Source organism: Zalophus californianus, chromosome 14, assembly GCF_009762305.2.
Source record: "Zalophus californianus isolate mZalCal1 chromosome 14, mZalCal1.pri.v2, whole genome shotgun sequence".
In the NCBI taxonomy this organism is placed as follows: domain Eukaryota; kingdom Metazoa; phylum Chordata; class Mammalia; order Carnivora; family Otariidae; genus Zalophus; species Zalophus californianus.
Window position 1 is genome coordinate 14,856,046 of NC_045608.1, and position 12,917 is coordinate 14,868,962.

Here is a 12,917-nt window from a genome sequence, read left to right on the forward strand (position 1 = left end):
AATTTATGTTTTGTCTTAAGAAACTACCATTTGTACCAGTCAGAAATGAGCTAACAAGTATGATCAAAGAGCTTATCTGCTCAAACATTTCTATTACTTTGTAGAATTACTGGTACTGAGATTCCCAATTCTTCCACAGACCATTTCAAAAGTTACGTGCACTACATAATGAATATATACCCTTTGTAAATAACCTCTTGAATTAACTGACTTCAGTTTTTACTTGAATTTGACCTAGAGTTCTGGAAAAATAAATTTAGCATAAAAAATCATACTTAATACATCTTAAATAAATTATAGTGTCATATTTTAAATTTGTGTTTGCTGTTGTTGCTCTTCTTATCTCCCTTTCTTAGGGGAGGACTTCTAGTTGGTGGGATTTTCATAACCAGATCCAGCTCCACACTCTCTGAAGTCATATAAGAACTGCTCTGTATCAGGTAATACCAAATAAAATCCCCAAATGACCCATGTCCTCTACTTACTATCACCCTGATGAAAATGACTTCAATAATGTTTGTCTTTGATTTAAATAGGCAGTTCTATGTAAGCTTTCTCCATTATGTCTTTGGAAAATAAAGCAGCATTTCTTTCTTCCCCTTCGTTGAAGCTGCCCATTACTATACAAGGGCAAAAGCTTCTAATAAGACATATTTTAAACCAGAAATAAAGAATATACCTAAGTAACTGTGAAATGATAATGACATTCCCCATTATTTTTCCCAAACCATCATTTTCTAAGTCTGCTCCTCTAAAAAAGAAACTATTTGGTAAAAGAAGGGCTGAGGAGGAGCAACACACAGAGAAAAAGTTTAAAAAATTCAAATGCAAAAACTGCTGGGTCCAACTGTTAACAAAGCATGTGCAATTCAAGAGAACATTTGAAAGGTAGGCAGGGCAATATTAACATATCCTAAGTACTGTGAACAACTAGCCTGGTCATTAGTTTAATTTTCACATCCATCAAAGTAGGAGGCTACCCCTCAAACCCCACCCCCTCCAGCTTTCCACTATTTGTTTCAGCATTTTAAGAGACACACTTGCCTCCTACAAGGACACACTGTCTGGTTTAAATAGGCTTATCTCTCTCCTTAGCTTGTCCTGGAATCATGCCTAAAGCTCAGTCCTGGTAGCTTTTAGGATGAGAAATCTAATTGGAAATTGCTGTCAGTTTAGCCACTCCAATACCTCCTTTAGTTTGACCTCCCAACTATCTCCAACACATCAAAGTTAAACAATGTATAGCTCCTTTGAATCTGCACGGTAAACGGATACCAAAGTGCTGCCTAATCTTGAAACCTTTCTCAGCTTCCTGAGCTGAAATGAAAAATAACAGGGTCTATCACCATCACCATCCCAATTAATCCAAAACATGGGTCTCCAGAAGGATCCCTTTCCCTTTCAACTGGCCTGTGGTGGCTTGGAGAAGCCCTCTCCAACTTCTCACATTCTCGTTAAGGTATTAATATCAGGAAGCCCCTCACTTTCAAGGCATCCGTGTCAAACTCTCAGAAACACATCAGAAGCCAGGGGGCCAGTGAACAGAGAGGTCGGGCAGCCGGTCTCCCGCTCTCGCCAAGATCTCGGCGCTTCTGCCAGACCCTCCGGCCCTTGCGTTCTACTTAGGAGAGGTTTCATTACATAATCCCTGCTCCACGGAGTCACCCACAGAGTCACGGGGGCTCGGGCTGTCCCCTATCGCACACACCACCTTTGGGGAGAGCGGCTGACTGCAGACCTAGGAGAAGCACGCCTCCCCTCGCTGTGCGCTGCCGGCAGTCCGGACTCGCCCGGCGCAGCGACCCCGACCCAGGCTCGCTCCCCGCTTCCACGTCCACTCGCGCGCTCCGAAACCCGTCTCCGGGTCCCCCTCACACCCGTTGTCCCGACCCCTCTCGGGGGGGGTCCCCCCAGCAGACCTGCTGTCCCAAGTCCTCTCGGGGTCCCCTTCCTTCAGAACTGCTGTCCCAAACCCTCTCGGGGACTCCCGCTAAATCCTCTGTCCCGGCTCCTCTCGGGAGGTTCCCCAATCAGACCTGCTGTCCCAAGCCCTCTCGGGGTCCCCTCTCTTCAGACCCGCTGTCCCAGCCCCTCGCAGGATCCCTTCCCTTCATACTCGCTGTCCCAAGCCCTCTCAGGTCCCCTTCCTTCACACTCGCTGCCCCAAGCCCTCTCGGGATCGCCTCTTCAGACCCGCTGTCCCGGCCCCTCTCGAGGTCCCCTCCCTTCATACCCTCTGTCCCAAGCCCTCTCGGGGACTCTCCGTAGACCCGCTGTCCCAAGCCCTCTCGGGATCTTCTCCCTTCACACTCGCTGTCCCAAGCCCTCTCGGGGACTCCCCCTAGAACCGCTGTCCCAAGCTCGCTCGGGGACTCTCCCTAGACCCGCTGTCCCAAGCCCTCTCGAGGTTCCCGCTCAGACCCCTATCCCGGCCGCTCTCGGGGTCTTCTTTCCCCGGTCCGGACAAACCCGCCCCCGGACTCCCGTCACTCGAGTCCTCCCCGACCTCACTCCGCCCAGGGTCCTCTTGCCTCGGCTCACTCTGTCACCGTACCGCGCCCCGGTGCTCTCACCTCAGACCTGCTGTCACCACCCCCGGGCCCGGCGTCGCCGCCGCCGCTTCCTCTCCCACACTTGTTCCCGAGTCGCTCTTCTGCCGCTTGTCCCCCGGAGGATCCCCCGCTCGGGTCGCTGAGTGTCGGGTCCGGCCACGCGGAGCCTCCGCCCGCGGTCTCGGTGTCGGGTCCCACTCTCACGCAGGACTCCGCCGCCGTCGCCGCCGGGCGCCACACGGACCCTCCGGCGGTCGCGGCTGCTGCTGTCCGAGGTGCGGCTGCTGCCAGGGGTGGCCAATCGCACCCGACTGCGCCGAGCGCGCTCCGCCCCGCGGTCTCAGTTCGTCCGCCCCCTGCCCCCGACCACGCCCCCAGCTCGGCTCCGATAGGCTCTCTACTGACCTCCCCTGACCGCAGGGCACAGGCATGGGGCCGGATATAGGTACTTGATTGGAGGTGCCTGGGAAGCCGAGCGGTCGATGGCGCCTGAGGATTGGCGGAGTTGGCGGTGGGCGGGGCGGGACGGGGCGGGGCGGGGTTTCCTCAGACCCGGAAGACCCTGCAACTTCAGTTACCCCGCGGGCCCTCCTGGGGTGCGGTCGGTCTTGTTTGTGCCGTGCTGGGGTCAAAGTTCATGGCACTCCTCTGCGCCTTTACTTTTCTTGGGAGCCTCCCAGCGGCCAAGGCCCCCTGGGACTCCCGGGGACCACCGTGTGAGAGCCTTTGAGGAGGTCCCCCATTCTTCCATTCTTGCTCGGCTCCCTAAGTAATGATGCCATCAATTAATATAGCATGAATTCACTCCGGACTTGTAAATATTTCCTGGATTTAAATTCTTTTATATCTTTGGCAAGGGAGTTGCCCTTGCATTGCGTTCAACAGACGTCAGTCTAATGCTGTTGGGAGGCAAAAATCTTTATACGAGGTGTATACTGTGAGCAAGTAAAGCATTCAGCACCCCTGGGGCTCCTTTTGGTAGGCCCAAGGACGAAACTTGAGAAATAATCAGTTTGTGGGTTTTGATAATCATTCTGACAGTAGGAACAGGAACTGTGTGGTAGGCTTCAGCGCGCTTAGTCAGCATATTCGTTTTTTCAAGGCCAATGTTTTAATGATTCTGTGTGAACTGATGGCCAAAGTGCAACGTGTGATAATCAGAGACTCGTCTGCCAGGGGTAAAAGTGCATCGTGTTACTCAGAGCCATTCTTTATGTTTTTTGAAGCTGGATATGTTAAGTCAATACCAGAAACTGAAAACTGCTCTTACTCATAAACCCCAAAGTTGACAGACTTTGACAATTCAGCATTTTATGAAGAAGAAATTGTTTCATTTCGGGCACACAATTTGATCCTAAGCCTTGTTAGATGTATACAGGACTTGGCTCTCAGAAAACTCTCCATCATTAACTCTTGTGTGAACTCCTGCTGACAGAATTTGTGTCCTAAACACTGTACATGTTTTCCCTAGTGTTTTACAATGATACTCCATTCCATTTGCAGTGCTTCCCTTTAAATTTGGGTGTTAGGGTATGTGGAAATGAGGCTGGCAGGACCTCATTTGAGTTCTGAAGTAGGTGCCTCCTGAGCAGTCCTGACTGGCATTTTGGAAAGGGATGAGAGATTTCAAGGTAATCCTGGGGGAACGTAATTTTTACAGGCCTAGAGAGATTATCCAAAATTATAATACATATATATACTTTTTAAGATTTTATTTATTTATTCTAGAAGGGATAAGAAAAGGGCAGAGGGAGAAAGAATCCCAAGCAGACTCTCTGCTGAGTGCAGAGCCGAAACCAAGTCGGATACTCAATTGACTGAGCCACCCAGGAGCCCCCAAAATTATTATATTCAACAACTCTAAAGGTTAGGTAAGACTAAAGTCATGACAGAACTTTTTTTGACTAGGTTCTCCTTCTCTTAAAGAGCATATATTAGTTAAGAGCTCATCCTACCAATAATGCAGTTGGGAATATGGATTGAAGAAATGGAGTAAGTTTTCACTGTCAATTGTGTCTATTCATATAAAAAAAGAAATGCATGACCATTAACAGATGTTATTTGCAATCAAGTAGAAAGAAAACATAAGTGAGATAAAAATTCCATGTCTTGAAGAAACCAATTAGCAATGAAGTCAAATCTCTCTCTTTTTTTTTTTTTTTGATTCATTATATCAATGAACTGTAATTTCTAAAATGTTGGTGCCTTTTCTGGTCTATGATTATTACTTCTGATGGAAACCCAAGTTGCTCAATATAGCTGATTACAAATAATTTAGATGTGTTCTAAAATAAAAATAGAAATGACTTCATCGTTTGGGCAAGAGGCAGTTCTAAAATCCTAGTTTAAATACAGATGGTGGATCTACAGTGAGCCTTGAGAATGACTCTTATTTAGAAGGAGCTTCAGAAGATCTCTGAACTCATGGAAAGACATTGCAGCAGTCCATTTTGGAAACTGTTGAGGTTTGTTGGGTGGAAAAATCTCCCACAAAGAGCCAAGATTTTCATTAACACCAGGTAGAAAATAAGAAATGTTGAAATAAATCGCATAATTTTTTTTCACTTTGAGAAGACTCTGGCGTCCCATTCGGAGAGGAATTTGGTCACAGAGGATCAGGGTACTGGGGTCCACCTGGCTTTTAGATCTGTGTTCAACCTTACTACTTAGAAGTTACTTATTCTGGGGCGCCTGGGTGAAGCGTCTGCCTTCGGCTCAGGTCATGATCCCAGGGTCCTGGGATCGAGCCACGCATCGGGCTTCCTGCTCAGCAGACAGCCTGCTTCTCCCCCTCCCTCTGCCTGCTGCCTACTTGTGCTCTTTCTCTGTCTCTCTGTCAAATAAAATCTTTAAAAAAAAATTATTCTATGACGACTTGGATACAACATAAAGGGGGCAGGGTTACTTTGGACAAACATCCTAGGCTCTTTTCCTTACCCCTTTTCTTGCTACCCACAACTAGACAAGGGACATCCTAAATGCGTTCATTAAGTAAAGCTTATAACACTCAGAAGGAATCACATGAATTAATTCATGCAGGTATTCAGCTCTCTTGTTTTCTAAGTTTCCACACAGCACCTTCCTTACGCTAGTTTAATTAACTTTCTGCAGGCAAATGTTCCGCTTGCTCAGTTGAGAGTTGTTAGGAAGTTATTGGATGGGGAAAAGCACCTTTTAAAAAATTAATATTCTAAGAAATATGAGACAGCAGTAATGTACAGCGCTTGGGTGTGATCGTGTAAACAAGGCAGCCTGGACGCTACCATTTTTTAGGTAAATGTTCTTTTCTCATATGTAAAATTGGGAGAACACCTTATTGAGAACAACTGTACCAACAGAAAAGACTCCCACCGACTAAACATCCTTTTGCGGACCCCAGAATGGAATTCTCAACATCCTTGCCTTTTGGTTCTCAATAAAGGTCCAATTAGGGGATGAGCTAGGCTCTGGGGGATGATCACGAAAATTCTAGATGTCAGCGTTTCACAGCCTATAAAGGGGATGGTTCATGTCGTGCACCTCTGTCAACGAGAGACCACCTTCAACCCTTCTGCCTCTCTCAGGTCGCTAAGGATCCTCGCTTTAGTTCTGGCTCCTTGCGCCGCCTGGCGGCTGTTTCCAGAAATCCCCTCAAGTTTCGGGGTCCTAGCCGCGGCCAGGTCTGTCCAAGGATTTGCCTAATTCTAGAGAACTTGTCTTCTCACCTCCCTACTACCCGTTGAGGATTTTAAAGACTGCATGAAAGGGCCGAGGTTAAGACGAAGGGGGCGTCCGGCGGCCTCTCCACCTCCTCAAGGATGACGGAGTCAGGCGGGCCTCGGGCAGATCGCGACCCGGAAGTCGCCGCCGGCGCGAGGCCCCCGTTGCCGAGAGCTGGCGCGCGGGGCGGAGCTTGGCGGAGACGGGGAAGGGGTCGCCGCGACTGCCGCGGCTCCCGCTCCTCGAGTTGACGGCTCCCTCGGGGGCTGCTAGGCGGGCGTCGAGTCCGCAGGGCGCGCGGCCGCGGTCGCTGGTTGAGACGCTCAGCCGCGGCCAGAGGCGACATGAGTGCCGCGGGACTGTTGGCTCCGGCTCCGGCCCCGGCCGGAGCACCGCCGGCCCCGGAGTACTATCCCGAGGAGGACGAAGAGCTGGAGAGCGCCGAGGACGACGAGCGCAGCTGCCGGGGCCGCGAGTCCGATGAAGGTGCGTCCTCTGGCTGGCCGGGCAGCCCGGGGCGGGGGTGGGACCGAAGGGGGAGTGAGTGGGCTGCACGGAGCGGGGCGGGGCGACCTCCGGGGCTGGGGGAGGCTTGAAGGGGCCGCTGGGAGGTGCACGGCTCCGGGAAGTTATCCTCACCTGCGCTGGGCCCGGGGCCACTGTGGGGACGTCGTACCCTAACAGTTATGGGAAGGAGGGACTTGGGGAGCTGCTGTCAGAGACGGAAGCCCCTTTAAGATTCTGTCCCTCTCCTCTCAACCGTCTCTGGTGAACCTCAGGTCTTTCCTGGTTGGAATGAGAAAGCCTTCCATTGAGTATCTTCAGTACCCCTCCGCTTTTTAGTTCCGGAGAGGATCAGAGCAGAGCCCAGTTTGGCTTCCAGGTTCCCCAGTTGCTGCCCCCCGACCCTCCACCCCGAGGAAATGCTTTCGGCAACCCTACTTTGGGTAGCGCAGTTCAGGTTGCTTAAAAGGACGGGACCTGGAATCAGCCAGATCTAGATCTAAATTTGGCTCACTGAACCCAGCTTTGTGACCTTAGACTTACTTAAGCTTGCGAGCCTTAGTTTCCCCGGCTGTAATGGGGCTTCCTAGCGTAGGTATGAGGATTAAATGAGATGTGCATAAGGTACTTGGCCTGGTACTCAGTAGATGTTTTTGTAACACTGGGGAAGCGGGCACAGGGAAGATAGGGATTTGCTTAATGGTGCCCAGGTGTTGTGTTTTCAGTTCCACGTTCTTTGCGTTATCATTACTGCCTCTCAAAGCCCAGCTTTTTCAGACTGGGGTTTATAGTTTGGCAACTGTGAGGAAGACTGTTTTGGAAGGATTGAGGAAGGAGCTACCGGAGAAGAGAGGTGGAAAAACAAAAACAAACATAAAAGGACACGGGAGAAGAAAGAGGAGATAGAGACCAGTATATGGGTGGAATATTGTGGCACAGAATAAGGCTGTGGCGCAAATGGTTGGACTAGTTGCTGGAATGAGGAATATGTTTTATTCATCTCAGTTCTCCACGTGCCAAGTACAGTGGCTGGCATATGACAGGAATTCAGTGAAGGTCTCTTGACTGAAAGAGAGGAGAAGGCTTTGTGAAGATTTGGATCTGCAGCAGCCTTTAAAAAGGCAGCGACATGTGCAGATAATAAAGTTGAAGGAACTAATTGCGTTGGGTTAAACTACGTTTGAAGACGGGGCTTAACCCGGGATTTTGAATGTGAAACACTTGTGACTTCTTTTAATGTCCACAAGGGGGAGCGGCGAAGCCAAAATTGATCTTTATCCTTTCTCAAGTAGGGCTGTTGAAATTATGTAGACACTCCACTATTTGCTTACTTTAAGAACAGTGTTTAAAATGTTCTGAAACACTTTGTGTTTGATCATCTTGTTTCCTTTCTTCTCCCTTTAGTTGTAACTTTGAAAATATTTCACTTCTTTGGTTTGGATTGTCCTTTGTATATATGTGAAGTAAAATCTGTTAAGGGCGTAGGCCAGAAGAGAATGGACTTACTGGGTCGTTTTGGAGCAGTGAGCAAGACCTGGCTGCCTCTAGTTGTCCTGTCTGACACTCACAGCTCCGTTTCCTGAACTGCCATTGTGGCTTCTGCAGGAGTAGCAGCCTTGACCATGACTGCCTACCTCTCATGGACCCTGTTCTCTGGTGGCGCTTCAGATGAAGGCAGCTCTTTGCATAAGTCTGGCCATGTCTAAGTTGAAAATGGCATTTTCTTTTCTAAAGTAACTATGTAATATTTTTGACTGATGGCTTCCCGCAGGCCTGCATTCATTTTACAGAAGTTTAAGTGTCACTTTGTCAGGTGATAGCAATTTTATGAATTATGATTTTAACAAACTTTTCTTCCCTGATTTTACTTAGACACCGAAGATGCTAGTGAAACTGACCTGGCAAAGCATGATGAAGAGGACTATGTAGAAATGAAGGAACAGTGAGTATGATTCTTCTATTTCTTGTTTGGAATACAGAATTGACAAGGAAATCTTGACAGTGACCTTGTGTGTATGGTTTTGACCATAGAGAGTCCAAAGTCCATGTGTATGTGTGCAGTTTCCCCCTACAAATTTGTCATGTGTAATCAGTCTTCCTGTTAAAAGAATCTTTTGAGCATTGGCTAGGAAGAGCCTTCAGGGAAATGATCCCAGGGAAATAAGGCCACGTATCAGGAGAGAACCGGAGAGAACCGTTTCCCACTTCTTCGTGTTTTTGTTTTTGTGGTTTTGTTTAAATGTGAAAACTGTTGCTCAGGGTAAAGGGTGTGTCATAGCTATTTGGTTCTCAGATGGGGGTGACCCCACCGAGAGCTGATGGTGTGCTGCCTGGAGAACTCAGGGAGAGCTGGACTGGAGAGCAGGGCTCCTGACTCTGCTCCAGTGCTCTTTGCCCTCGTCGAACATCCCTGCTCGAGCCTTCTCTAAATGTGCCCAGAGAACGAAAACCACTCACTTTTATTGTAAACACGGATGCAAGACTGTATAAAATAGATCCCACATGCATTTGTTGAATGTATTTTGAGGATCTTGATTTGACTTTAAATTCTTTTCTCTGTAAACTAGATGATCCACATTCCTTTCTTTATAGGTCCTATTTGCAAATGGTTCGTGACCATCCTCTGGATTCTGTTACCCTTTTCAAGCTCTGGAACCCAAAGGGGTAATTCAGCTAAATTCCACCAATGCTGAATAAAGAAGGATTACTTTAATCATGTGCTTTTTCTCACAGCTTCATTCCTGAAACTGTGCTTGCTTTTTATTTTTATTCTCTTTAGGCTTTTTACCGATTTACCTTGAACCATTTCCACATACCTTTCCTTTTCCCGAATCTGAATTTGTTCCGCTTGTTTATTTTTTCAATCTGTTAATGTTCCCTTTCAAAGACAGACTCAGAAGTCAAAGGCGTTGTTTACTCCATTTGATGTGGTGGAAAATTGAATACACTGGGTTCCAAATACTGACTTACTGTGTGCAGTTCATATATCTGTTTCCTCTATTTGGCATGTTTAAGCATTCTTTTGAGATATATTTTAATTGAACATGCCCCTTAATACTGGATACAGAAAAACTTTTGTTTAAAATTGAATGCCTTGTGTGATTCAAGGTGAGTGTTGAGAGTACATCAGAATTCTCATTGATCTTTTCATCGGACCTCCTGTGTAATTCGGGGATTCTGCCCACTCTTTCCTCAATCTGTGTAAATAGTTGGGTTCTATTTACAGCCCTTACTGGAACAGTCAAAAAGCTATTGTGCCTGTTATTTGTTGGACAGTGTTCATTCAGGTTGCAAATCTTATTTTTGTCACTGTAAAATTGGGGGTGTTTTTCAGGTAGAAGCAAAAATACTGTTGAAATAAGATTTACTCGTGGAATCCACCATTCAAACAGACTTGCCGGAGTGTACAATTGCATATAATCCATTTGGTGTCCGGGGGCGGGGGGTGGGGGGAGGGGGGAATAACAAGCTAGGCGCTTTTGCTTTGTGTGTGCTGCATGTTCTTAACCAGCTGGGGCTGCAAATAAATTCTGCATTTTAACTTTTGTTACTGAATAACTATTATTTCTCTGATTCTAAAAGAGTAGTGCTTTTAAAAAATGACATGAAAGTTGATTAACTTGATGCTTACACAGCTCTGCTATCTACATAGAAAAACGTGCCAAAGGCATAATCTTACTCCTTTGGAATTTATAATCTAATTGTAGAGTTGTTAGAAGAGCTGCTGTGTTTAATGCGTTTGCTACATTTTCGTATGTGTTACTTATACTTCTAAATCCATAAGAAAATGGCATCACACTTTCAGTTTTTCTTTGTATCTTCTTGCCTGTTTATCATTGTCACTTATTTATTAAAATCTGCGTGTCTTCATATTTGTAGATTTCAGACTGATTCTCTAGAGGTGGGATAACACAGGAGAATCTGCAGAATTGGGATATGATTCAAGAACACAGAATCCTTGTCCCTTTCTGATCCCTTTAGCTGCTGGTACATTTTAAACCAGCTGGCCGACTTCAGTTTTCTCTGTCTCCTAAAGGACATTAATGACATTCCCATAACAACCCAGGTAATTCCTGTGTGTAGATGATTTTGGAATCGGATATTGAATGTTTTTGTCTTTCAATGTGGCTTTCGTTGTTTTTCTTTGCAGGATGTATCAGGATAAACTAGCTTCTCTCAAGAGACAGTTGCAACAACTGCAGGAAGGTTGGTGTGTGGTTTAACCCTTCATTTCTAAATATACTTAATATTGCAAGCCTTTGAAATCTGTGTATTTCACTCCCCTGTGGGAGTGACTTAAAATTCGGTCTGGCTGATTCAGCTGTCCAGCATGCACTTTGCTATCTTCTGCTATCAGTAAAGTGGCGATTTGCAAATATTTTTGAACCCTCACTTAGGGCCTTTTTTTTTTTTTAAAGATTTTATTTATTTATTTGACAACAAGAGAGTGAGAGAGAGAGAGACAGAGAGCAAGCACAGGCAGGGGAACGGCAGGCAGGGGAGAAGCAGGCTCCCCACTGAGCAAGAAGCCCAATGCAGGGCTCCATTCCAGGACCCCGGGACCATGACCTGAGCCGAAGGCAGCCACTTAACCTACTGAGCCACCCAGGCGCCCCCACTTAGGGCCTTCTGAAGAGCATGAGCTGAAAACCACTGTGAGCCTAAAGCTAGACATTTTTAGGAGAGACGTTGTTGCCAAAGAATACACAAAATTGTACCATTTTTTTCTAAACTAAATGCTGATGAGCTGTGGGTTATCCTTATTGTGTTCTCTATTGTTTGCTTTATAAGTTAAAAGTGGAACGTATCTTGTCCAGTGCGATTTCCTGCTAAAGGCAGTTCAGTCTGGGGTTAAGAGCATTGGCTTTTGAGGGCCATCACGGGCTTGAATCCTGACTGTACTGCTTTCTGGAAATTTGACCTTGGGCATATCACTTCCTCTTGCTTAAATTTGTTTTCCAGTCTTTGAAATGCAGAAAGTGGAAGCCGATGTGATTACCCGTGAGGGGTGTCTAGCACTGTGGGGTGCACCAGGAGCTCAGGGACAGCTGTGGCCAGTAACTCTTTGGCTTACTTTTGTGGAGTCCCCTCATCAGTGAAGCGGGTTTTCCACTAGGTCCTTATATTGCCTGAACTAGCCATCTGACATTGATTTCTGCTAAATAGTGAAAAAGGTTTGCATGAGTTGCATTCACACGTCTTTGTTTTATTTCTGTTTTTTTCCCCATAATAATGGAAGAATTGCCAGAGGAAGAAATACATTCCACTCTAGCAAGTCTGTAGGGCATACCTGGCACAGTTGAGTGAGGGATTTTGAAAAAGATACCATTAATATACCCTACTAACACATTATGATCAGGAAATACTCCCTCATTAGTTGTGACCCTCGTAATTCGCTGCTTTTTGGAAAAGCCATGACATGAGTAGACATTTGGTGAAAATCTATACCTGAGCTGTTGAGAATTGTCACTGGCTGTGTGTGGCTATTTAAATTAAATTAATTCAGTTCCTCAGTTGCACTTGCTACATTTCAAGTGCTCAGTAGCTACGTATGACTAGTGGCTCCCATACTGGACAGTGAAACCTAGGACCTTTTCACCATTGCAGAGAAAGTTCTACTGGACAGCATTGATCTGGGCCTTACTGAGAGAGAATGAGCTTTTTTCAGAAAGGGGAGGCCCACTGACTCAAACCGTAGCAGCAGATGATCAGAATCACTTGAGGAAGCCTGTGCCTTTCTACTCCCCATCCCTTGCTAGAAAGTCTTAATCCACTAGGTGGGGTGATTCTGCTCTGGGCCTTGATTGAGAACCAGAGTCCAGTTAACTCTGTTTGCATGTGCCTTTCCCTGGTTTGTGTTTTATTTACTCTGATCGTACTAAAACAGTTTTTGTTTTGGAACTGAAGCGTAGAGCAGATCTTCAAAGTAACGTTTTATTCTGTAAATCTCAAAATCAGGTACATTACAGGAATATCAGAAGAGGATGAAAAAACTAGATCAGCAGTACAAAGAGAGGATCCGAAATGCAGGTGAGGCTCTGTCTTAGGTGGGAGTAAATCATCGTCAGGTGTTTTTGCTTTTGCTGATCATCGATATAGTGTCATAAGAGCTGCTGTCTAAAATGCAACACATATATTCTCAGAAATGGTGGAGGGGAGAAT

General features: G+C 46.4%; 2 protein-coding genes across 8 annotated transcripts in view; one reads left to right on the forward strand and one right to left on the reverse strand.

Moving 5' to 3' along the window:
* Positions 1 to 2,848, reverse strand: part of TAOK3 (TAO kinase 3) — a 190,925-nt gene extending 188,077 nt beyond the window's left edge. Inside the window, 1 exon segment of the mRNA XM_027576560.2 lies at positions 2,574 to 2,848. The gene's annotated coding sequence lies outside the window, so the exon portion shown is untranslated.
* Positions 2,849 to 5,899: 3,051 nt separating this feature from the next.
* Positions 5,900 to 12,917, forward strand: part of SUDS3 (SDS3 homolog, SIN3A corepressor complex component) — a 181,648-nt gene continuing 174,630 nt past the window's right edge. For 2 of the 7 annotated variants that reach the window (XR_003517090.2, XM_027577084.2), the window contains exons 1-4: positions 5,914 to 6,737; positions 8,628 to 8,697; positions 10,906 to 10,961; positions 12,714 to 12,785. Coding sequence is in view for 6 of the 7 variants with exons in the window: in XM_027577084.2 (XP_027432885.1) it covers positions 6,596 to 6,737; positions 8,628 to 8,697; positions 10,906 to 10,961; positions 12,714 to 12,785 (340 nt within the window). In the remaining variant the exon portion in view is untranslated. Of the gene's footprint in view, positions 6,738 to 8,627; positions 8,698 to 10,905; positions 10,962 to 12,713; positions 12,786 to 12,917 lie in introns of all 7 variants that reach the window. The other 5 variants (XM_027577086.2, XM_027577087.2, XM_027577081.2 and 2 more) reach the window with 4 other exon arrangements.